This window comes from Falco biarmicus, chromosome 19, assembly GCF_023638135.1.
Source record: "Falco biarmicus isolate bFalBia1 chromosome 19, bFalBia1.pri, whole genome shotgun sequence".
In the NCBI taxonomy this organism is placed as follows: domain Eukaryota; kingdom Metazoa; phylum Chordata; class Aves; order Falconiformes; family Falconidae; genus Falco; species Falco biarmicus.
Window position 1 is genome coordinate 724,626 of NC_079306.1, and position 25,123 is coordinate 749,748.

The 25,123-nt window shown below is 63.4% G+C and overlaps 2 protein-coding genes across 2 annotated transcripts; both read right to left on the reverse strand.

Annotated features, from left to right (window-relative positions):
• Positions 1–297: 297 nt before the first annotated feature.
• Positions 298–16,702, reverse strand: PCBP2 (poly(rC) binding protein 2). Its single transcript, XM_056322288.1, is given in 17 exon segments — positions 298–768; positions 3,542–3,711; positions 4,112–4,164; positions 5,214–5,252; positions 5,791–5,863; positions 6,989–7,030; positions 7,806–7,871; positions 8,039–8,125; positions 9,773–9,847; positions 10,369–10,497; positions 11,110–11,133; positions 11,135–11,242; positions 12,683–12,799; positions 13,149–13,181; positions 13,281–13,304; positions 13,748–13,883; positions 16,574–16,702. Coding segments are annotated over 16 exon segments (1,146 nt in total). The 5' UTR covers positions 13,817–13,883; positions 16,574–16,702; the 3' UTR covers positions 298–731.
• A 680-nt stretch (positions 16,703–17,382) lies between these two features.
• AMHR2 (anti-Mullerian hormone receptor type 2) lies at positions 17,383–25,053 on the reverse strand. Its single transcript, XM_056322568.1, is given in 19 exon segments — positions 17,383–18,090; positions 18,198–18,531; positions 18,642–18,681; positions 19,437–19,576; positions 19,609–19,686; positions 19,688–19,729; positions 20,382–20,408; positions 20,410–20,519; positions 20,593–20,650; positions 20,652–20,741; positions 21,295–21,449; positions 21,534–21,567; positions 21,569–21,649; positions 22,389–22,613; positions 23,100–23,209; positions 23,615–23,704; positions 24,055–24,219; positions 24,712–24,861; positions 24,985–25,053. Coding segments are annotated over 19 exon segments (2,073 nt in total). The 5' UTR covers positions 25,010–25,053; the 3' UTR covers positions 17,383–17,971.
• Positions 25,054–25,123: the final 70 nt, after the last annotated feature.

Here is a 25,123-nt window from a genome sequence, read left to right on the forward strand (position 1 = left end):
AGAGACACCCAGCGGGGACACTGGTTTCCATTAAAGACCAGTTTGCAGGGTAGTGGGAAAAGGAGGGAAACCCCCCAAAATGCAGCTGGAGTATCAAAAAGCCTCCCCCCTCCCCCCCACCCCGGGGGAGGCTGGTTTAATGCAGCCTGGGGAACCCCCTTCCACCACCAGCAGGAACCCAAACCCCAGCTGGACCACCTGGGAAGAACTGGGAAAGGGGGCAGGGTTCAAATAAAGACGGAGACAGGCAGATCCATTAACCAAAATATCCTCCAGTTTCTATTCACAAGGAAAAGCTCCAGTCCATCTTTTTATTAACTTTTTTTTTGAAAAATTTCCTGACATTACAGAACTAAACTGAAATGTTTCTCTTCCACTCTTACATTTCATGACAAAACAAACTTCATGAGCCGAAAAACAGGGGGTGTGGGGTGGGGGGTGAGGTGGGGGCAGGGAGGAGAGAGAGAAGCTTTATAAAACTAAGATCTGGGGCTCAGCATTTTAACAGCTGAACAGAGAAAGGAATTAAAATGCTTGTAATTCAAAACAAAACAATTTAAACAAAAAACCAAAACAAAAAAAAAAACCAAAACAAAAAATAAACCTCATGAGTGGCCGCGGAGAGCATGGAGGAACCAAAAAATTTACAAACTAGTTAAAACCTGGGGCTGGCTGCTAAGGGACTACACAGATGGATGGTGAGGTGAGGCCGAGGGTCCGCGTCGGGGCCCCTAGCTGCTTCCCATGCCCCCGGTCTCCGAGGAGAGCCTGCAACGAAGAAAAGGGCGTCAGAGGGGACCCCGGCTGGGGGGGGGAACAGGAGGAGGAAGGATGGGGCGCAAGGGAGGAAAGGCTTCCCCGTGGGGAGCGCGCTGGAGGGGGGGACAGTCCCCCAGGGAGGGAAGGGAGGAGGTTTCTGGGGTGCGGGGAGTTGCTTTATGCACAAGCAGCAGGGGAGATGCAGCAAGGAGGGGGGCACCCCCTGACTGTCCTCCCCAAAACAGAGCCAGGGGCTCCCTGGGGACTCTGCCAGGGAGGGCTGCGGCCGGAGCGAGGGCACCAGCAGGCTCTGCTCCAAGCAGCGAGGGCAAAGCTTTTGGGGTGCAGACACCCAGCAGAAGGGGGACGCCGAGGTGCCCTGGGCACCCCAGGGCGCAGGCAGGCAGGAATTTGGCAGCGATTCCTGCAGGGAAGGGAGAGCACAAGGGGCAGGGGGGCTCTACCCCCACCAGGGACCCCCTGGAGAACAGAGAGGGAGGGGGGACACACGCACAATGCAAGGGGGTCCCCGAGCAAGCAGGGACAACACCAGCACCCCCAACCCACACAGAGCATCCCGGGGAGCTGCCACCTCCACGGCTCAAAGCTTCTCCCTCCCTGCAATTTTTTTTTTTGGGGGGGGCACCCCAACCTGGGTGGCAGTGAACCCCCCCAGCAAGAGGGCACCCCATGAGGCCCCCTCCCCGGGGCTCAGCCCCCCGCCGTCGGCACAGATCTAGCAGAGCAGATTCTCACCGTGGCAACTTTATTACAGGTACAGACATTAAAGAGAGACAGGTGAGGCCGCGAGCCCCGTGGGCAATGTCACCAGGAATGCAATTAAATCCCAACTTGTTTATTCGGTAACGAACCCCCTCCCTCCACCCCCCCCACCCCCCTCCCCAAAACCACGATTGCAACCAAGCTACTAAAAAAAAAAAAAAAAAAAAAAAAAAAAGAGGAAAAGGAAAAAAAAAGCAACAGCTACAAGCTAGCAGGATCAAGAAGGAATCAAACAGATCACTAGATGCCGGGCTGGGACACAGGGAAAATAGTCTCCCAGCCAGCAAGAAAACTCCACTCTAAGAAACATCACAAGCTCACTTTGGAGTAAAAAGGAGGAGGAGAAAAAAAAATATTAAGAAAAAAAACACAAAAAGAAAAAGAGGAAAAAAAAAAAATTGCTCTTCCAAGTCTCCTCTACGGGGTCTCCATGCTGCCACCAATCTGCTGGTCCTCTAAGGCCACAAGCAGACTCAGTAAGGAGAAAATCTCTGCTTTTCCGCTTTCAGTTTGTTAGTGACACATGGCACAGCTGGAGCGGAGGTACCCTTAGCAGCAGACACAACATTTAGAGCCAGGAGAGGGACAGGTTTCATGCCAAGCAGACTGGAGACACAAGGGGCAGTCGGAAGAGGGTTGGGGAGGCTGGCGGGTGCTTCGGAGGCCCCCGCTGTGGCGAGCGAGGGGGTGGTGGTGGAGGAGGAAGAAGAAGAAGGGGTGGAGGGTTGAGAGAGGTTGATGCTGAGGTGGTCAGGGATCGTGACGGAGGCTGCCTGGGAGGAGGGTTTAGCGCTTTCTAAACTGTAACAGAGGAGAAAGGAACAAAAAAAAAAAAAATACGGGTGGGTGGAAGGGAACACCACAAAAAAAAAAAGCACAGGACAAACAGCGTCAAATCGCACGAGCCGAGCTCGGGGAGGGAGGGAGGGAAGGAAGGAGCGGCACCCTCCAAGCCACACCGGGACCCCCCGCAACCCTGGGCCAAGCCACTGGCTCAGCAGCGAGGCCATCCCAGTGCCCCAGAGCCAGGCACCTCAACGCAACCAGTGTGGAGCAAGTGGCATGAGCCAAAGTAAAAATAATAAAAAAAAATAAAAAAAAAAGAAATCACAAGTGGCTTCTGTTCTGCTCCCCCTTGGGAGCAGGCTGGAGCTGCCACACCAGCCCAGCATCGACCCACACGACACGGAGCGGTCACAAGTCCCTGCACCAGTGCGGGGCTCTCCCAGCCACTCGCCTCCATCCAGAGCCCCGGGGGCTGAGGACCACGGAGGGCATCGCTCCCAGCCCGGCCCGTCGCAGGGAGCGTAGGACACCACAGCAAGATGGGTCTGAGCACGGGGAGCCCAAGCCGGGCCCTCAGTCCCCACTGCGGCAGCGCTCGCCGCAGCGTGCCGCATGGCGGGCAAGCGGCCAGGCCCCACGCAAGCCAGCCGTGCCCCCACTGGCGCTCGCCGGCCGCTCCCAGGTTATCGGAGCACAGCCAAGTGCTGCCAGCAGCACCGACCACTCTCCCTAGGATCACGACATTCCGCTGGGAGATAGCCAGGATCTCCGCCAGCAGGCCCAGGGGTGTCCCTCCTCTATCACCCCATGAAAAAGCCCTCGCCACGCAAGCGCCGGGTCGGAACAGCACAGCTCAAACTGCCGAGGGCCCGACAGGGCCAGGCACGGCTTTTAAGCGGCCGCGTGCTCCCCTCGGCCCCGTGGCCAGGCCCCTCCCCAGCCGGGTCCGTCACCCTACAGCTTCCCACAGACCAGGAGGCGATCGCACCAGGAAAATGGGACAGCAGGCACAGGGAGGGGGGAAAGGAAAAGGAGGGGAGGAAAAAAAAAAAAACCAACAAACAAAAAACCAAACAACAACACAGGAGAGAAAACCCCTTCATTCCATGTGTCAGGGCATGAGGAAGGTCCCAGCCCGGGGAGCAGTACCCCACGGCACGGGCGTGCAGAGCCAGACCCCCGACCCACCGAGTCTCCTCGTCCAGAGACTTACCTGACATTAATTAGATACTGGGCCAAGCTAATGCTCGCTGCAGATCCAGTTATGGTAACCTGCCTGTCAGTAGATCCTTCCACTGGATTGGCAATTTTGATCTGCGCCCCAGACATCTGGCGGATCTCATTGATTTTGGCGCCCTGACGCCCAATGATGCAGCCAATCAGCTGGGGGAGGAAAGCGCCTTGTTAGCGGAAAGAGCCAAGCGTGTTAACCCGTCCTCATCCTCCTCCCTGCCCAGTGTCTGTCCTCCACGGGGACAGGGCTGGCACCTACTGGGGGGGGTTAAGGGGCTGAGAAGGGGGGTTCTGCCTCAGAGGTGGCTGCAAGGGGAGAAGGGATGCATGGCCACCAAGAGTGGTCCAAGGAGGCGGTTTGGGGTGCAGCCACAAGCCCTCCTGCAGCTTTGAGGCTGAGAACGGGCAGCCCCACACCCCATCTTGTTTGAAGAAAGGGGGGCAGATCCCGGTGACCCACAGGGATGAGGGGGCAGCTGCCTGCCCGCTGCCCACCAACCCTCCCTCCCCGAGGCGGGCTGGGAAGGAGGGACCCCATGTGCATACTCACATCATTTGGAATGGTGAGTTCATGAGAGGTGGTTTGAGCAGAGGCATCCAAACCTGTTTAGAGACAGGGAAAAGGCAAGAGAAGTTCAGGGGGAGGCGGTGGGATGGGGGGTGCAGCACAGACAGACCGGAGCAGTCAAGCCAGCATTTGCTGCCAGCTTCATGGCTACCTTGAAGACAATTAGAACAGGAGGGGAAGGGCAGAGCAAGCTGTGAGGTTACTCCAACCCTCCCCGCTGCTCCCCACACCTCCTCCCCGACCACCTGCTTCCCCCAGCTGGGTCACCCCGATTTCTCTCCCTCTCGTCCCCCTCCCCACGATATCACCACAGGAGGATCTTCCTTCCGGTCAGGACAGTCCCAGAGCAGCGCGCTCACTGCAGGGGCTCCATGCGGGCACTCAGCTCTGCTGCCCACTCTGTTACCAGCTTCCAAGGGCTACGCTACCCCCCTCCTCCTCCTCCTCCTCGCCGCCACGGCCCCGGCAGGGCAGTGCTATGCCGGCCGGCACGGGCGCTGCAAGGCTACTCACGCCTCAGTTGGGGCCAAGTGCATGTGCTAAGCGGATTTTTTTTTTTTTTTGCGTTTTTAATTTTTCTGCCCCCCTCCCCAGCTCGCTCCCTGCTACAGGGAGCAGCGGGAGCCTCAAGACCTCACCCCAGGGCAGGGGTGAAACAGCCTGGGGACACACCAGCAGCCAAGGCGGTTAACGGGGTGCTGTCCCCTCCCTCACCAGCGATTCTGTCACCAGCAGCAAGACGGGGCTCGATCCGCTCCAGCAACTCCTTTGGCAGGGGGAATCGCTCCCCCCTCAGCGCATGGTTGGGGAGGGTAAAGCGAGGGGGCCCAAGGCTTGCTAACAGCCTCAGGTGCTGGACAAGCAAGCCCTCCAACAAGTCCTGCTGCTCTCCACTGTCCAGCTGACTTCTGGGGCACGTACAACCAAGCCAGTCGGTACCTCCAGCCCTTCTAAGGCTCCCCTAACCCCCCCTTTCCCCTCCCATCCGTGCACAAAGGCGGGCAGCATTTAACAGGGAGAATGAGACCCCGGTCAGTATTAATACACAATAGAATTACTACAGATTTTGTTTTTTAATCATTACCCCAATAGCCTTTCACCTCTGGAGAGCTGGATTCAATGCCTGTTAAGATACAAGTGACAATGAGTTTGGCTGTCTCAAGTTTAGAGCCCCAAATGGGTATTTTTAGCCATCTTAGCAAATCTACAGCAAATTTGGTACAACTCAACAGTTGCCTGCTCAGGACTGGAGTAGCCGGAGGGGAGAGAGAGGGTGCTGCATGTTGGGGGGGGTCTCCCGGTGCATTGGCAGAGCTGTGGAGGATGGGAGTGAAGAGGAAGGAAAGCAGCACAGAGGCCCTGCCTGCTCGGTTTTTTTGGTGTATGGTTGGGGGTTCTTTGGTGGTTGTTTTTTTTTCTCTACCCTCTGCGGCCCACCGCAACTTGCAGAGGCCGATACCAAGTCACCCCCAGAGATGTCGCAACAGAAGTCATTACCTGGCTGGGCTCAGCTCTGGGGGAACGTTTGGTTTTGGTTGGTTGGTTTTTTTTTTGAGAGCGCGAGACCCAAGCGGAGGCCCCGTTAGAGAGGAGCCAAGCGGCGGCTCACGGGCTGGCCTTTGGCCACGCTAGCGTACAGAAGAGAGAAGGAGTTTCCATACCACTGAATCCAGTGTTGCCATGAGACATTGGAAAGTGTGACTGTTGCATTGCCAACTGGTGCAGCTTGGTCAGCTAGAGGGGAAAAAGAGAAAGAAAAAGGCTGATGTTAGCCATTTCCCAAGCCCGGGGGGGCCAGGACTCACAGCACACACATCAACACAGACACTGCCAGTGGCACCGGGTCCCCTCCCCGGCCCCTCCGTACACGGCATGGCCCTCTCCACATGGAGAGGGGGAAGGCGCCAGGCCAAGGTGGGCTGTGGGGGCAGGGCTGCGCCACCCCCTGGTGAAGCGAGGTATGAAAGGAGCTCAACGGAGAAAAGCAGAGAGGAGCAGGAGACGAGACAGCAGGGTGCTCACACCACACCATGCAGGGAGTGGCAGGGGGGACAGGGTGCCATGACGGGAGATGGGGATGGAGCCCGGCTCGGTTCAGCTGCCGGAGTAGCTCTTCTAGCCCAGCTTCCTTCTAGCCCTTCTTCTCCCTGGCCTGGTGCGTCAGAGCCGCCCCCCCTTGCTGGTCTAAGGGTGCCAGGAGCGGAGATCGGCCCCCACTGAGCCTGCAACGAGCCTACAGGATGAACATGGGTGCCAGAGGATGGTGGTGTCCAACAGCAAGCTGGGACAGCGCCCGCGGGAGAGGCGGCCCCTGCCTGGACTGTCACTCCTCTCCCAAACGGTCCCCGACAGGCTGGCAGCAGCCTGGGCCGGGCCGGATCCAACCCCCCCCCGCGACTGCCACCTGCGACTGCTCGCTGGCCAGCTGTCCCCTGCCCCAGGAGAACCACCATGACAGTGAACCATCATGTGCTGTTTTTGTTTTCTCTTGACAGGCTGCGGGCCAAATTTGGGGGGGGTGGAGGGGCAAGGGAAGAGCTGAAGCTGGTGTGAAATGCCAAGCCGGGGGGAGAGACGGGTTGGGGGGAAAAAAAAAAAAAAAAATTATATATATAGGAGGAGGGAAGTGTCAGAAAGAAGGTGGGGGAAGGAAAAAGGAGAGATCTGAGACCGGGGGTGAAGCTGGCTGCAGGAGGGCGAATTGAAGGGAGACAAGTTTTTTGGGGGGGAGCTCGGATCAGACAGAGCATTCAGCCCAAGCTGACGGCTAATGGCTCGAGTCGAGAAAGCACGGAGAAAATTTGGAAGGGGGGAGGAAGAGGGTGGATTTCAAGACAAGAAGTTGTAAACAAAACTTACATCTGGCTGTGGAATGGCATACTGTCCTTGAATGGTATAGGCCTACAAAAGGAGGAAAACAGTCCTATTAACAACCATTGGACAGCCACCCAGGGACAGACAGATTTCAACTAGCCAGGAAGTCAGAGAGCCAAGGTGGAGAGTTCTCCGGGGCGAGGGAAGTGGGGCAGGGAGAGGCAGGGGACGGATAAATGCTGTAACAAGCAGTTTCTAGACGGGCGGTTACTCAAATTGGCCTTACGTGGCGGTTACAGGGAGGGAGTGGACAGTATGGTGCCGTCCCCCCCAAAAAAAAAAGTGGCAGACAAAAACAGAACGGCTGGGATCTTGATGAAGATGTATGGTGTGGTGGAGTCCGACAATGCTTCTAGCCCTGCGCCCCCCGCCTCGCCGACAGGGGAAGATCTCCAATGCCCCCGCCAGCCCTACTAGCTCCCGGCCCCTCCTCTCCCCGGCCCAGCAGCCCCCCAAAAAAAAAAGTCCCGTTCTGAGTCCTCTCGTCACTTCCGCACGCCTAGGAAAACGTCGCCGGGCAAGCTAGAGGTAAATGCTGGAGCTGGCTACCAATGCTAGACAAGGCAAAAGAGAGGCATTCGGGGGGGGGTAACAAGGCTGAGTGCCTGACCTGCCACAATTCCATGTCTTGAGGTTAAGGGACAGCCACAGACTTCAGATTCCTCCTGAAGCTACCCAGAAAGGGCGAGTCACTGGCTGGGGCCTGGCTGGCTAAGGTTTGGGGGGGTGGGGGGGCCGGGCAGGTGGGGGTGGGTGGGATAGGAAGGGGAGAGGGGGGTACACAGCCTCACTTCCAGGTCACCGGAAGAACTGCAGCCCAGGCTGGAATTGGCCCAAGTTCGTTGCCATGCAGTGGCTGCCGGGTGGCCTGCGTGAGGAGAGGTTGGTGGGCTCAGAGTCCAGTTCCCAGTGGACAGGAGTCCACAGCACAAAAGCCACCGTTGACGGTTTTGGGGGACGGGGATGCCACCCTTGTTGGCAGTCTCAGAGAGGCCAAGGATTGAACGGGCCGTGGAGACTGAACTCCCCTCTCACCTCCTGAGGTGGTCCCTCCAAGTCAGAGTTGAGGCACATGGATGGGGCGGTGTGGGGGTAGCTCGCACTGCCGCTGCTGTACCTGTCCTGTGGATAAATTAGAGGACTTCAGTCTCCAGGGCTGTCAATCCGAAACCTTCCGCTAACACCAAAGTCACATCGACATTAGCTCTGCTTTTCGAGGGCTAACCCTGCTCTACGCACGACTCTGAGCTGCAAAGACAGAGCGCAACACCACCGGGAGCGGGGCCGGGAGGGCTGCGTCGGGCTGGCCGCGGCCCTGGGCCAGGGGAGAGGGGTGGAAGAGAAGGAAGGGGGAGAAGAAAGGGGAAGGGAGGGAAGAAATGCGTGGCCGTGGGAAGCCTGCTCCTCACTGCTCTAACGGGGAAGGCGGCCGGCTCCCGCGCCACGGGGGGGGCCACATGGTACGGCCCTCCGCTTGCAAGAGGCGCGGGGGGGCACAGACGTACCGGCCAGGCGCTTCCCCCGGGGTGCAGAGCGGCAGGAGAAGCTGTCGGAGAGGCGGGGGGGGCTGACCAGGTTCAGGGAGGGGAGGAGGAAGAGGCAGGGAGGGCAAGGGGTGGGGGGGGCCAAGGCGAGGAAGGGGACGGCAGCAGGTCCGTCCCCAAAACAAGCATGGCATGCCAGCCTGGTGGGGGGGCAGGGAAGAGCAGAGTCAGGCCTGGCTCTCGGGGAGGCCGGCGGCAGCAGCTACCCCTTTCCCTGCCTACAGAGGCCTCCATCGGCAATACTGGACCCTGCCTGCGCGGGTCCCCGGGCTGGCTATGGGCGCCAGGCCCTGCCAGACACCCCCGAGGGGTCTCCCTGACAGCAGGAAGGCAGCGGATGCGTTTGCACAAGTCGCTGTGTTTTCTCCAAGCATTACGGCAGCCCTGGGAACCGCAGGGTGGGGAACGGCTGACCCGCACCCAGGCCTCAGCCTCCTGCCTTGCCCAGTGGCCTGGATGGGACCGTGGGCGAGGACACCCAGCCAGCACCCCAACAGCCCCAACAGGGCCGGGGGGATTCAGGGCTTTACAGCAGACAGGATCCCAAGGGAGCCCTGTCACCTGTAAGCTGGCTCGGCGGCAGGGCAGCAGGGAGCAAGCAACTCCCCTGGATCAGCTCAGTGCAGGAGGGACTAAATCCCACATCACCTGATGGCTACTCCTATCTGACACCCTCCCCTCATACGAGATGAAGCCTTTTCCACACCCCAACCCTACCCACAGCACAGGCTAAGCCTCTGCACCCAAAAGCCAGCCCCAGAGAGCAGAGAACCCCCCCCAACCCTCTGGGCCGGTCACCCACAACAGGTCGTGCTGAGTCCTCAGAGCCAGCTGCAGGCAGAGGGGCAAAGCCTGGATTTGGCAGCTGGAGCATCGGCCTGATTCAAATCCCCCACCACACTGGGATTTTTATTTTTTTTTTCCCCCCTCTGGTTAACTCCAGGACTGTTTGCCAGCACCCTCTCCTCTCCAGATCAGCCCTTTTACCCTCCCACCTCCCACCCCATCCCACCTCTGCCCTCTTCCATCCCTCAGTGAGCTCAGCGAGGAAGGCTGGGAGCAGGCTCTGGGAGGCCGAGGCCCAACAGAGCCACTCTCCGCCAGAGAAAGCGGCGTGGGTGACAGGCACGCAGAGCGGCTGATGTGCGCTGGCAGCGTGGCAGCTCGGTAAGACACCCCCTTCCCCTCCCCACCCTGCACCCCAGGAGCAGAGGAGAGGCCTTACCTGACCGCCTGCAAAGATGACGGGAGAGCTGGATGGCTTGGGTCGGTACGGGATGGTGACGCCCTTCGGGGGAGACTGGGTGACAGGCAGAGAGGAGAGGTTAGACACCAAGCACTGCTGGCACCAACAATCCCCTCCCTGCACCCCAGACACCAACGCTCTGCCTTGGGTTTAAAAATCAGCCATCTGGAGGACGCAAAGCACAATCTCTTTCTTCCCCATCCCGAGCATGAGGCCAAGGGAGGACATGCGAGGAGCAGTGCAGCATGCGAGGGAGGCTCGGGACGGCAGGAGGCCACTGCTCAGTGTCACCATGCTGGGCAGCACGACTGGTCAGCACAGAGCCACAGGCGACACCGTTAGCTGGTCAGCAGCTCTAGAGGCCTGGCTCGACCCCGGTTTTAAGCAGCTCCAAGCCTCACCTGGATGAGGCTGTAATCCCCAGCTATCCCTTTATCCCCCAGCAGCCATTTCTCCGTCCTCAGCAGTTTCCACTCGCGAGGAGGGACGTGGCTTGCCAAGGGCAGTGGAGATTCCTGTGCGGCACGTGCTTCCCCGGAGAAAAACAGGCCCATGGGGCCAAGGGGAGGCCCTACCTCAAGCATGACGACGCAGATCTGTTTGACGCACTCAATGATGGACTGTGGGATCCCAGCAATGGTGATGGCTCGCTCAGTTGAGTTGGGCAGCATGTCTCCTGCCACCTGGACCTGTGCCCCCGTACTCTGCAAAGTTTACGGTTAAAAATAGGCAGTCAGACCTCAGGGAGAGCTGTGACCTCAGCGACAAACCCGCAGCTGGGTTATACATAGTCAAAACTGCCCCCCTCTCCTGCTTTCCCCCAAAATAAAGTCCTTTAATCCTAGCTGGAAATAATTTGGCCATCAGGAGCCCAGGGCAGGAGAGGAGGACCTGGGCTACAGCCTTTCCTGTAACCCAAGTCAAGCCTGTCTCCGCAGCCAGTGGAGCTGGGCAGAGTTAATCCACTGGCAGTCCAGAGCTGGCAGCGCCCAGTGCACTAAATGGCATTACTGAGGGCGGTGCAGGCCTGCCAGTGCATTCCCCCCTCCTCCAACAACTGGGAAAAAGCTGGGATGGGCAATCAGGAGCCCAGGGAAGTCGGGGAGCAACAACCCCTGCATCCCACCGCCAGGGACAGTGCTGGGAAGGGGAGGGTCTGCCCCAAGTCTCACTTTCACAAGCACTAAAAATACAAGGAGGTCCAAAACAGCCAAGTGGTGCCATGCGGCACCACCCAGAGCAGGGGCCAACCCAAGGATTCATCCCTGGGGGCACCTAGAGCCGGTGCATCTCTCCTCAGGGTGGCCAACACACACCTCTCTTATCTCTTTGATCTTGCAAGCCTCCTTTCCCAATGAGGGAACCGCACTGGCTGGCAGGTACAACGAGTCGGAGGGTGACCGGGGGCCGGCTGGCAGCTGTACTGTTAGTCATGGAGCTGCTGATGTCCTGCGAGGAAGAGGAGTTACTCAGAGGGGTCAGCCTGGTGCACTGCCCTCGCCAGAATGGCACGCGGGTGGTGACGTGCCCGGCAGAGGGACAGGGAGGATGTCGCTGGCACAGACAGGCCAGGCCAAGGTGACCCCAGGGCACTCTCAGTCCCATTTCCCAGACTTTGTTAGCTGCCCAGAAACAACACAGCCACGTCTTGGGGAAGGATGAAGGCGCCAAGCTCTGTCATCTCACTGACAATGGGGGTTTAACCCCCACTGGCCCAGTGCAGAGGCATCGGCTGGGTCACACTGCAGCCAAACGCGAACGGGCTGTGCCCATGTTGGAGTGGAACAAGTGGCTGGAGGCTCCGTGTGCCCACAGCTCCCAGCTCAGCACGGAGCCTCTTGTCGTAACAGGGGATCAAGGCAGGAGCAGCTCCAGGGAAAACAAGCCCAGCGCTGATTACAGCGGTCATGTGCTGGCAGGGGGAGGGGAAGGCACAAGGCCACGGCTCAACTGACCTACTAAAATAAAAGCTTTTAACTCCAAGCCCAGCACTCTGAGCACCAGCAGCCAGGAGCCACGCTCAGATGGGGAGCCCTCAGAGGACTCCAGTGCTCGGGGTATAGCAGGAACAGCTCCAGGCTCAGCAGCCTTTTAGGGGCACCAGGTCAGATCTGCCAGCACTGGCTCATCTCCTTCCACGGAAGGGCCCCAAATCCAAAGGGCAACAGGATTTCTACCCCCACAGACAAGGCGAGGGCCACGGAGTTCTGCCTCACACCAGGCAAGGAGCGCTCATGCCTTCCAAACAATGCAGAGCAGGATGCAAAGCTCCTTGACAAGACAATCCTGAGCAGGCTCTAACGCCCACAGCCAGGCTCCTGGTTATTTAGAACCAACATTCCCTCTGGAAGTCATCGATTCAGTGGAACCAGGGGCACAATGCAGCTTCTCCTCCAGTGCCATGCAGCTGCACCCCCGGGTCCCCTCCTTGGCAGGGCTGGAGATGGCACCGAGCCCCGCTACCCACCGAGGCGTGCCAAAGGGGAAGCAGCACCAGGAGGATGAGCAAAGCCAAGTGAGTTTCAAAGCCCTGTTCTGTTTTAAGCTGTTTAACCTGTGGCCACAGGGTGGTTTTGGCCTGGGAAAGTCCCTGCAGGGCTCTGGCACTCGGCAAGCAGTCACTTAAGGATGGCTGAGTGCACACAGGGAAGTGTCCCTGCTTGGACCTTGAACCTGCTCACAGCTGGGCAAAGATCAGGCCCCATGGGGAAAACACCACCAGCCCATGCGGAACAAGCCCATCCTGCTCCTCATCCTCAGGGAAAAGCTTTCCCTCGTGCTCCAGACATCCCCCCACCCCCACACACTCTGGGGCAAATTTATCCAGGGAGGGGGTAAAGGATGACTGCAGGCAGGGCAGCACCGGGGGACTCGAGGCCGCAGACACACCTCTTCCAGTTTGTCAATGATCATTGCAAAAGCTTTGAAGATGGCATTGGTGGGTCCAGCGAGGGTGATGATCCTTTCGGGGCAGTTCCCTTCTGAGATGTTAATGCGAGCACCACTCTGCAGGAGGAAAACGGGCAGACATCAGGGCTCCCGGCCCCCAGCTCAGACCCCCAAAAGCAGCAGCAGGTCCACGTGCCCAGCTGCGTTCTGCATGGGGCAGCCAGGGTCCCCCAGGAACCCCCGCTGGTGACGAATCCTCCCTCCCTCCCTCGGCTCCGGGCAGCCATCTTAGCCCGCTCGGCTTCCTGCCCGGCCCTGCCTACACCTCCCAGCATGCCCGCGCCGCGGCTCCCATCTGCTGCCGGTGCCCGCTGCCCGCACTGCCTGCAAATTCCTTTTCAGGCCCGCGCAGCCGCGGCCCCCCCCAGCTCCCCGCCCCGACCCTCCCAGCCCCCCTCGGACTCACCTCCTCACGCATCTTCTTCACCGACTCTCCTTTCTGTGCAGGGGGAGAGAAGGGAGAGGCGTTAGCGTGGCTGTGCTGGGCGGTGAGGGGGGGAGAGCGATGCAGGGCAAGGGGGGTTTGTTGCTCACTTACCTTCCCAATGATGCTTCCCACCTCCTGGGATGGAAACAAAAGCAGCAATTAGTCAGTGCTTAAAAACACTCCCGGGAGTCCCAAGCTTAAACAACTCCCTGCTACAGCCAGAACAAGTTCCTCTGCACCTCAGATATGCCCCCCAAGCCATTTGGCCACCTCTCTCCCAGCTGAGCCCCTCTATCGAGTCACTTCCACCCCCCCTGAAGCTGATATTTTTATTGATGCATCAGGCTTTTAAAGGGCGGCCTCGCTCGTCATGAGATATCCAGGAGCCGGCCCAGTGCCAAGGAGCACATTCCTAACACCGCTGCCTAATGGCTGCAGTAACGACGCAGCTCCAAGAGGTCCGACCGACGCCGCTTTACTGCCATGGAAGCACCCAGCCTCCCTCCGGGCTCCCAGAAGGGCCACCCCCACGTTGGGCGAGGTGGCGTCAGTACAAGCCACGTCCCATGGACACGTACCTTTCCATGCATGAGTAGTCGGATGGTGAGTGTGACATTTAAACCACCTTCAATGACACCAGTGTCCATCTTGAGCTGCGTTGGGTTGAGTCAGGCTGCGTCAGTGCTCAGATCTTTGGTCACTGGTCGAGCAGAGCTACAAATGAGAGGGATTGCATTTGAGGAGCTGTGCCAACCCTCCCTGGCCAGTTTCAGACCCATTCCAGGGGGCCTGAAGCCCCTCTATGCTTCTTCTCTCCTTGAATATCCCCCTGGCAGTTTTAGGGCCACACTCCTCTTCAAGTGGCGATTAGGAGAGCTGATCCATGATGGTTCAGCTCCCCAACAGGCTGCTCCTCCTGCTAAGGCATTTTCCAGAGTGGACGGGCTAAGCTGACACTATCCCGCCTCCAGCTGGGGCCATACGGGTCTCACTCATCCCCTGCCTCTTTCCAACCCCGCTGCTCACAGAGGCTTTGCTTACAGCTCCAGAGAACTTGCCTCTGCTTGCGAGCCCCATACCTTAATCTAGATTACAAGCTTTCCTCCGCAGCTGCGTATAGACACACACGCCAGACAGAGTGACCGCCCCGCTCCCCCTTCAGTTTAACCTGCTTGAGGAGCCAGGCTGTTGAGAAAATAAAAATATATGAACTTATCTGTGGCCTGAACCTGCGGGGGGGAGGTCTTTCAGACCAGTTTCCAAGTTGATTTACTCAAACCTGGTAAGGGCCACATGAGCACACGATCAGGTTTCAAACAATCTGCGGCCGAGTCGAAAGCAGTTGCAAAACACAACTGGCCACCAGCTCAGCTAGTCAGCCGTTTAACTTTAAAAATAAATTAAACTAAATTTTAGCTCTTGTTTTTAATCAGTCCAGTTGATCACCACCCCATCAAAGTTTAACCATGCCCCAGGAAAGAAGAAGCCAGGGTGAGGGCAGGGGCATTAATCTGGCAGGGGACCATGCCAAGCAAGCAACGCTGCCATGCTCTGGGTTAATGCTCTTTTAAGGGGGAAAGCCACTGGCACTGAAGATTTCCACCCACCCCCCCACCCCCAGCGAGGAGTTATGGCCTCCATAAAACTCACACTGACATCCCATCAGATCCAAAAAGGCGCTTATTTGCCTAGTTTGGAAAGAAGGGCTCAGGATCCGAGCCCAGCAGCAGTAGAGTGAGGAGGAAAGTCTAGACCCAATCCCACGAGTTGGTTGTTTACGAGCTTCCCCGGTTCACCGGAGGTGGCGGGAGCCTCGCTGGCACCCGCCGCCGTCTCTCTGGCTCTAAACCCACTCCTCCTCCCACCAGTTCAGCATCCCAGTTCGCCTTCGTTAGCATTAATTTGCTTTCCTGGCAGCGGTTTTGCCAGTCAAACGAGCTTGGGTTGGTTACGGGGCTGCCTCACAGCCCGCCGGGGACAAAAGGAGCCGACCAGACCTGCAGGGGGTTACGCAAAGGGAGAAGCGAAGCCGTGCGGGGCAGGCCAAGGCCGGCGAGTAGCCATCGCTCCAATCCAAACTTGCTTGAGAGGCTCTTCCGCAGGGAAACTTCCCCCAAAGTTCTCCTTACCTCCATCCGGCAGCCCTGCCTGCCCCCACGGGGCACGTGTAAGGCCCAGCCCCTGCCCACTGCCTGTACTGGGATCAAACACCCACCCGGGGCCTCCCCACTCAGGATCCTGGCCCAAAACTGGAACCATTATGTGGGGGGGAACCAGTTGCCAGGGCAGTGAATTGGCTCCAAAAGTAGCTTGTCCCTGAGGCGGAAGGAAACGTGGCTCCACCACTGGCTCATCCCTGTGGCGGAAGTCAGGGGGGGATGTGAAAAAAAAGTCCGGGGCTGGAGATCCCGGCTCCAAAGCGGGCTCCTTGGCCCGCGGTGGGATGAGGGAGCACGGACCAAACCTCCGGGCTGGGACTGAGCCTCTGAACCAGGCCCATCCACAAAGCGGGGTGAGGGCAGGGGGTCCCCACTGCCAAGATCGCAGCTCAAAACTGGCCCCAGACCCCAGCAGGGGGAACAAGGGCCGAGCCCCGGGAGCGCGGCTCAGTCCCAGCTCGGTCCCGAGGAGCTGGGGAGGCGGCTCGGGACCCCCAACCGGGCCTGGGAAAGAACCGGCTCCGGGGCTCTAAAAACACCCCAGCAGCCGCGGCGGGGCGAGCCCCGGCCGGGGATCGCGGCCCCAACCCGGGCAGGGGCCGGGGGGCAGAGGAGGAGACCCCCGACCCCGAGGCGGGGCCGTCGTCCCAGCCCCGCGTGTGGGGCGCCCCCCCCTCGGGCGGCAGCGTCGCGAGCCAAGCCGGGAGCAAAACAACTCGGCATGGCGGCAAAGACAGGCTCAACCGTTAAAAAAAAAAAAAAAAAAAAAAGGGGGAAAAAACCGAAAAAAAAACCACAAAAAAGGCAAAAAAAAAATTTCCTCCCCCCCCTCGCGACCGCTCGGTACTGACGGCGGGGGGGTGGCGGCGCCATGTGACGCACGCTGCTCCTCGGCCCCCCCCCCCCCCGAGTCCCGGTTCCCGCGGGGGGGGGGGGGGGGGGGCGGGGGGCGGCGGGGGAGGGGGGGGGGAGGGGCAGCAGCGCCCCCCACCCCCACCCCCCCCCCCCCGCCGGCGGCGCGGCGCGCGCGCAGGCCGCGGCCTAGGCCGCGACTAGGCCGCACATAGGCCGCGGGCTGGCGTGAGGGCGCGGCCGACGGCGGGCGGCGCCGGGCGGCGCGGGGGGCGCTACGCGAGGCCGCGGCTCGGCTGCCGGTGTAGAAGTTGGCGCCGGATGGCGGCGGGAGGGTTCGGGAAGGGGAGGGGGGTCGGCGGGGGGGGGTGGGGGGGGGTGGGTCGGGCCTACCTGGAGCGGCGCCGGTACGGCAGCAGGAGAAGGGCGCTCCGGGCGGAGCGGGAGGAGGGAGGGCGGGGAGGAGGGGAGGGAGGTGGGGGGGGGAGAGGGAGCGCGCCGGGGCGGGCGGGCGGGATGGCGGCGGGAGGCGGCGGCGGCGGCTGCTCCTGCTGCGGCGGCCGCGGCGGGTCTGGGAGGGGGGCGGCGGGAGCGGCCCGATTTACACCCCGCCCCGACCCGGAAACGGACGCCGCGCACCAGCGAGGCGCGGCGGGGCGGGGATAGAGAGGCCTCCCCCCTCCCCTCCCGCGCCCCGCCCCGCCCCGCCCCGCCCGGCTCCTACCAACGAGGCGGCGCCCCGCGGGTAGAGTGGCCACGCACGACCGCAGCGCCGCCGGCACCTCGGAGGACTTGGGGAGGGAAGGGTTATGGGGGGGGCAACGGGGCAGGAGGGGGCAATGGGCGGCCATGGGGAATGGGGGGCAATGGCGGGGGGGACGACCGGGGACGATAAGGGGCGAGGGGGAAGAAGGGGAAGGGGTGTAATGGGGGAAACGGGGGGCAATAGAAGGGAATGGGGGGCAAAAGGGGAGGGGGGGCAATAAGGATTGGGGGCTGGAGGGGGGCAAGGGGTAATAAGGGGGGAAAAGAGGGAAGAGGGGGTAATGGAGGGTCGGGGGGCAATAGGAGGGAATCAGGGGGCAATAGTGACACGAGGGACCATGGGGGGGCAGTTGGGGGGGCAGTTTCCCCCCCCAGGGGCTGATGGGTGCTCATGACCCCCCAGCCCCCAGTGGCACGAAGGAGATGCTGACACAGTGGGATGTCCCAGGGCTTTATTGGGGGGCAGCAGGGGCACCCAGCACCCTCAGCACGGGGCGGGGGGGGCACCCACGGGTGGGGGGACACAGGGTGGCACAGATGGACATGGGTGGTCACACGTGGTCATGGTTGGTCATGTGTGTCATGGATGGTCACAGGTGGACATGGGTGGACATGGGAGGTCCCAGGGGGACACAGGTGGTTACGGGTGGTCCCAGGTGGTCACACGTGGTCATGGTTGGTCACACATGGTCATGGATGGACACAGGAGGTTCCAGGTGGACATGGGTGGTTCCAGATGGTCACACGTAGTCATGGCTGGTCACATGTGGTCATGGGTGGACATGGGAAGTCCCAGGTGGACACGGGTGGTCATAGGTGGACACAGATGGTCATGCGTGGTCCTAGTTGGTCACAGGCAGTCACGGATGGACAAGGGAGGTCACAGGTGGTCATGGCTGATCCTGGGTGGTCATGGGCACGTGGTTGGGCACAGGAGGACACAGAGGGTCCTGGGTGTTCACGTCTGGCCACAGATGGTCACAGCACCCAGGAGGACACGCATGGGCATGGAAGGACACGGGTGGGTCACAGGAAGACGCAGGTGGTCACAGGTGGCCACAGCAGGAGGTGGGTGCTGGGTGGTGCTGGTGGCCTCAGTCGGAGCTGCTGGAGGAGGAGGACGACGACGACGACGATGAAGAGCGCTGTGGGGGGACAGGACAGCCATGAGCACCCCGGGGTGGGCTGGGGGGCACCCCCCCATGTCCCCCATGTCCTGTGTCCCATGTCTGTCCCATGTCCCCCTCCTCACCTTGTGCCTTTTCTGAGCCTTCTTCATCCTCTTCTTCATCTTCTTTGCCGCCTTCTTGTCCAGCCCGGGGGGGTATGGGGGGGGCACCCCGGGGTGGGGGGGCTGCAGGGTAGGGCACCCTGGGGGTCCCATGGGGCACAGGGGGGGCCCCGAAGGGGCCAGGGGAGTCCCCGGGGGGCATGGGGTGGGCCCCGAAGGGTATGGGGGGTGCCCGGGTCCCCCCAGAGGATTTGGGGGGTACCACCGGGGGGGGGTACACAGGGTTGGCAGGGTGGGGCTGAGGGGGGCACGTGGGGTTTGGGGGGTACACGGGGTTCAGGGGGGGGCGGCTGCCCTGTGGGGAGGAGAAAAAAGAAAATTGAGGGGGGGATCCAGAGCCCCTCGCTGCCCCGAGGGGGTCAGGGCAGCCCCCCCACCACTTTGAGGGTCCCTCCCCCCCCTTACCTGCACCAGGGTCCCACATGGCAGCTGGCAGCTCCAGGACCTGGGGGGGCACAGGGGTGAGTGGGGGCCCCCGAACACCCCAGGAGGGGTCCCTGGGGACCCCCCCCGGCTGGATCCAGGGGAGCAGAGGGGGGCAGAGGGATATTGCAGGGTGCGGGGGGTGGCTGGGGGGGCTCAGGGGTCTCTGGGGGTCAGGGCCTGCAGGGTCGGTGGCTCAGGGGATTTGGGGGTGCCGGGGGGAATGGGGGATGCACAGGGGCTGCGGTGGGGGGGGGCTGGGGGTGCAGAAGGGACAGGGGGTGCACAGGGGCTTCAGGGGGGATTTGGGGGGTCACAAGGGGGACCTGGTGGTGCAGAAGGGGACAGAGGGGTGCAGGGGGAATCTGGGGGGTGCCAGGGGGATTTGGGGGCGCAGGGGGGTGCCAGGAGGGTGCAGGCTAGATCTGGGGGTGCACAGACGGAGTAGGAGAATCTGGGGGGTGTTGGGGGTGCCGGGGGGAATTTGGGGGTGCTGGGGGGGTGCCGGGGGGGATTTCGGGGGTGCGGAGGGGTGACAGGGGGGTGCAGGCTAGATCTGGGGGTGCACAGGCGGAGCAGGGGGGTCTGGGGGTGCCGGGAGGGGAGTTGGGGGCGCGGGGGGGGGGGTGCCGGGGGGAGTTGGGGGTGCGGGGCGGTGCCAGGGGGGTGCAGGCCGAATCTGGGGGTGCACAGGTGGAGCAGGGGGGTCTGGGAGTGCCGGGGGGGAGTTGGGGGTCCCGGGGGGGAGTTGGGGGTCCCGGGGGGCTCCGCTCCCACCTGCCGCCTGCGCTCCGGCCGCGGCCCCGCCCGAGGGTACCGGGGGGGCGGGGCGCCGAGTGGCTCCTCCCGGGGGCGGGGCGGGGGCGGGGCGGGGGCCCTGCCGGGCGGGAGCGCCCGCCCCCCTGTGCCTCAGTTTCCCCCCGCACGCACCTGCCGGGGGGCGCCGGGGGGGCGGCGCGGGGGCGGCTGCCAAGCGCTGGAGCCGCTGCAGCGCCCGCTCGGCCGAGAGCCGCGCCTCGGGGTCGGGGGTCCCAGCAGTCCTCCAGCAGCTCCGGCAGCGCCCCCCCGGGCTGCGGGACCCCCGCTCAGCGCGGAGCCCCCACGTGGGGAGCTCCGGGAAGGGACCCTCACGCCGGGCATGGAACCCCCAAACAGACCACCCCTCCCCACCCCGAGCAGGGGCACCCTCGGTGCCCCTGGGGACCTGGGCAGGGACCCCCCCAAGGCAAGGGCACCCCCAGGCACCCCTGGGACCCTCTGGGCTGTCGTGTCCCCCCCCAGACAGGGGAACCCCAGGGCACCCTGGACACCCCCAGCCACAACTCCCAACACCCTTGGGTACCCAGGCAGGGACCCCCCCCAGGGTAGGGACCCTCCCCAGACACCCCTGGGCACCCCTAAACACCCCTGGGTACCCAGGCAGGGACACCCCCCCAGGCATGGGCACCCGAAGGCACCCCGGGACCCTCTGGGCACGGACACCCCGCGTCACCACTGCCCATGGGCACCCACAGCATCCCTGGGCACCCAGGAAGGGACCCCCCAAGGGTAGAGACTCTCCCCAGGACACCCCTGGGCACCCCCCAAACACCCCTGGGTACCCAGGCAGGGACCTCACCAGGGCTGGAACCCCCCCAGACCCCCCCAAACACCCCTGGGCATCCAGGCAGGGACCCCCCTGGGGCAGGACAACCCCCCCCATGGGTGCCTGTCAGGGCTGACCTGGGGGGCACAGTGCCAGGCGGGGGGGGATGAGTGGCCGCCGCCGCTCCTCCACGGCCAAGCGCCGGAGCTGGGCACCCGTGGGGCTGGCACCCAGCTCCGCCTCGTACGCCAGCCGGAATGCCGGCACGGGTGCTCCTGCGGGAGAGGGTGGGGGTCAGTTGGCATGTGGGGGGTCCAAGGGAGCAGGGGGGCACCCATGGGTGCTCACCAGGGCTGAGGGCCTGGCAGCGTGAGAGGATCTCCCAGAGGAGCAGTGCCAGCGCGTAGGACATCCGCTTGCCGCAGCGCCCGGCCCCATGCCCGCAGGTCCAGGCTCTCATCCAGGATCTCGGGTGCCAGGTACCGCTGGGTGCCCGCCTGCATGCACAGGCACCGGGGTAAGGCTCGCACCAGGCCCGTGCATGCACAGGCACCAGGGCAAGGCTTGCACAAGAGTCGTGCTTGCATGAGCACCAGGTCCCAGCCTACACCAAGGCCCCATGTACCAGGGTAAGCCTTGCACCAGGACTGTGCTTGCACATGCACCAGGGTAAGGCCTGCACCCAGGTGAGGCTCGCACCAGGCCCGTGCATGCGTGGGCACCAGGGTAAGGCTTGCACTAGGGTGGTGCTTGCACGTGCACCAGGTCCCAGCCGGCACCGCAGCTGTGTGCACATGCACAAGGGTAAGGCTTGCACCAGGGCCATGCGTGCATAGGCACCGTGGTGAGCCTTGCGCCGTGGCTGTACTTGCAGGTGCACCAGGTCCCAGCTTGCACCAGGGCCGTGCGTGTGCTTGCCAGCCCCCCCAGCACTGCGCCTGTCCTCACACATGCACGAGGGCTTGGCTTGCACCAGGGCTGCACTTGCACACGCACCAGCAGTGTGAGGGGGTCCCATCCCCGCCCCACCCGTGTCCCTGTCCCTGTCACCTTGCGGATGGGCATGGCATGGCGGGCGCCAGCCTGGGCGCGCGGTGGCAGCGCCAGAGCCAGCCCGAAGTCACCGATGGCACAAGTCCCGTCCTCCCGCACCAGCACGTTCTGGCTGCTCAGGTCTCGGTGCACCACACTGGGCTTGTACAGGCCTGGGGGGGGGGGAATTTGTGGGGGGTCACCAGAGGGGGACACCCCTGCAGAGGCTGGGCGGGTGCAGGAGCGGCTGCACTCACCATCGCGCCACAGCTCCTGGTGCAAGAAGGCGAGGGCCGCGGGCGAGGGAGAGCGCCAGGCGCACGCTGCCGGCCCACGTCCCCACGTGCTGCCCCAGGAAGTGTCGCAGGGAGCCCTGGGGACACGCGTGGGGACACACGTGGGGACACAGGGCAGCCGCCCCCCCATGCATGCACCCAGCTGCCCCCCACTGCTTGCGGGGGCACCCCGTGTTCTGGTGGGTGCGTGGCCGTGGCACGGCCTGTGTGAGCACCCCCAGCAGCCCACGCACCACCCTGTGCACCCCAGAGCACCCCCGCTGCAGCCACAGGCACCCCGAGCACCCATGCACCCCCAGAGCACCCCCAGCACCCCCTGCACTCCCTGTGCACACTCGTATGCACCCTGAGCACCCAGTGTGTGCCCTGAGCGCCCCCAGCCCCCCATGCACAACTTCCCAGCACCCTGTGCACACTCGTGTGCTCCCTGAGCAACCCATGTGCACCCTGAGGACCCCCGGAACACCATGCGCACCCCTAGCACCCTGTGCACACCCATGTGCACCCCAGCACCCCATGCACGCTCCCCCCAGCACCCCCATGCACACCCATGTGCACCCCCAGCCCCCCATGCAGAACCTCCCAGCACCCTGTGCACACCCATGTGCACCCTGAGGACCCCCAGAACACCATGCACAACCCCTCAGCGCCCTGTGCGTACCAAGTGCACCCTGAGCACCCTATGTGCACCCTCAGCAACCCCAGCACCCCATGCACGCTCCCAGCACCCTGTACACACCCATGGGCACCCTGAGCCCCCCACGCACACCCATGGGCACCCCCGGCACCCCGTGCCCCCCCCCCCCCCTCACTCACGGCGGGGTACAGCTGGAGGACAAGGAGCCCCCCATGGGCACGAGGCCCGGCCGCCCGCGTGCCCAGCAGCCGTGCCACGTTGTCGTGCTCCATCAGGGGCAGCCCGTGCACGGCTCGCTCGGCTGCGAAGCGCCCGGCCGCCCCGGCCACAAAGGCCTTGATGGCCACCGGCCGCTGCTGTAGGGTGCCCTGCCACACTGCTGAGAAGCGTCCGGCCTGCAGCACCTGCCGGTGCACACAGCACCCATGGGTGCCCATCATGACACCCAGCGTGTCCCTGCTGGGTGGTGGGATCCCATCCGGGGCTGGGTGGCCCCAGCTCCAGGGACAAGCAGCTCTGGGCACCCATGGGTGACCCCCGGAGCCCCAAGCTCCTACCCTCAGTGCTGGGCACCCACAGGTGCCTCCCACTCCTGAGCAGCCCCAGATGCCCCCGTACCCAGGGATGCCCCCCGCACCCATGGGTGTCCCCAGGCACCCCACACCCAGGGATCCCCAGGCACCCATGGGTGTCCCCAGCCCCAGGTACCCCCCTCACCCAGGGATCCCCAGGCACCCATGGGTGTCCCTAGCCCCAGGTGTCCCCTGGCACCCCACACCCAGGGAGCCCCAGGCACCCATGGGTGGCCCCCCCGGGATTCCCCATGGGTGTCCCTCAGCCCGTGGGTGCCCACCCCATGGGTGCCCCTCGTCCCGCAGGTGCCCTGTTACCTGCAGGAAGCGCAGTGCAGGCAGGTCTGGGCTGGGGGGCTCTGGGGCAGCCTCGATCCCCTGGCACCCCCGGGGTGGCTGCTCTGCGTGGGTCCTTGCCCATCGCAGCCCTGGCACAGGGACATGTGGGACACAGGGACAGAGCCCCCCCCCCCCCCCCGGGACCCCCCATAACCCGGGGGGACCTCGGGACACCAGAGACTCTCAGGAGCCCCCCCACCCTGGGGACAGAGGGGATGCGGCACCCTGGGACCCCCACACCCAGGGACGCCTGCATCCAGGGGAAACCGGGGACAACCCCCCCGGGCACCTTCCTCCCAGGGCTCCCCAGGACACCAGGGACCCCCCTGCCCCAGGGGTGACATGATGCTTGGGGACACCCCCACCCTGGGAAACCTGCACCCTGGGGACACCAGGGACGCAGCATTTGGAGACACCCACACCCAGGGGGCACAGGGTAGGGGGTGGGCTGTGCCTGGGGGTCCCCACATCCCACCCCATGTCCCCATCCCTACCGAGGATGGCCAGGCAGGTGAGGAGGAGGAGGAGGAGGGGGCCAGCACCCCACAGCCACAGGGGCCCCACAGCCCCCACAGGGCCGGGCACTGGGGACAGAGGCTGCAGTGACACGGGGCCCCCCCACGCCTGGTGGGGACGCAGGTGGCCGGGTGTGTGGCCCCCTTTTGTTTGGATCGCACAGGTTCCCCAGTCCCCTATAGGTCCCAGGTCCCCCCGATGGGTCCCCCAGTCCGCCCCCAGGTCCCCTATGTGTCCCAAGTCGCTCCCCCCCAGGCCTCCAGCCCCCCCATGGGTCCCACAGCCCACTAGGTGTCCCCTGAAGGTCCCCATGGGTCCCCCCAGTCCCCCATGCAGCCCCAGCCCCTCTCCCCAAGCGTCCCCCAGCACCCCCAGCCTCCTGGTGGATCATATCCAGCCCCCCAGTGCCCCCCAGCACCTGGGCCATGCTGGGGCCCCCCCAGCCCCGTCCCTGTCCCGCTGGCGTTGCCGTTGCAGAGGTGGCCGTGGCAGAGGCAGACGAGGACGGCACCGCCGGGGGGTCCCGCGGGGCTGGGGGCGCAGGTGGGAGAGGGGCAGGTGGCCCCCCCACCCCCCCAGCAGCCTGGGGACACCGCAACCGTCACTGGGGCACCCCACGGTGCTGGCAAGGGGACCCCCAAGCCCAGGGAAGGGGCAGGGGGCCAGGCTGGACCCCCCTCCCCAGGCCCCCCCCCGCAGCGCTGCTCCGTCCCAGCGCCTCTGTAGCTGCTTCTCAAGGCCAAGGTCAAGCGCAGCAGCTGGGAAGGGACCCAGGCTCTGGCCTCCCAGCACCTCCCCCCGGCCACCAACGGCCCCTCAAGGCAGGATCAGGCCCCTCTATCCTGCCCCAGCCCCTTCTGCCCCCCCCCCACTACCCTCCCAGGGCAGGATCAGGCCCCTCTATCCTGCCCCAGCCCCTTCTGCCCCCCCCCAGTACCCTCCCAGGGCAGGATCAGGCCCCTGCCCCTCTCCCACCAACGCTCCAGGACAGGATCAGGCCCCTTCTCCCCCCCAGGACAGGACGAGGCCCCCCCATATCGGGATACATCCCCAGGGGGGTGTGGGGGGGTCTCACCCTGCACCAGCGCGTGGCTCTGGTTCCAGATGCCGATGCAGCACTGGCCGGGGGGGCAGCGGACGGTGCCAGCCTTGGCCCCCCCTGGGCCCCCCAACCCACCCCGCACGCTGGGATGCTTGTAGGAGACGCAGCTGAGATTGTGGGGGCCTGGGGTGGGGGGGCAGAACATGGTGATGATGGCTTCAAGCCGCGCCCCCCACCCCCCAAAAATATCCTCCTCTCCTCCCCTCCCACCCCAGCACCCTAGGGTGGGGGGTCCCCGGCACCCACCTGGTGGCCCCGGCGCCAGCCCCATGGGTGCCTCCGGCTGCAGGAGGGAGCTGGCAGGATGCGTGCGGGGGCCGGTGGGAAGAAGAAAGCAGGCCCTGGCCGGAGGCAGCCCCCGGGGAGGAGGAGGAGGAGGAGGAAG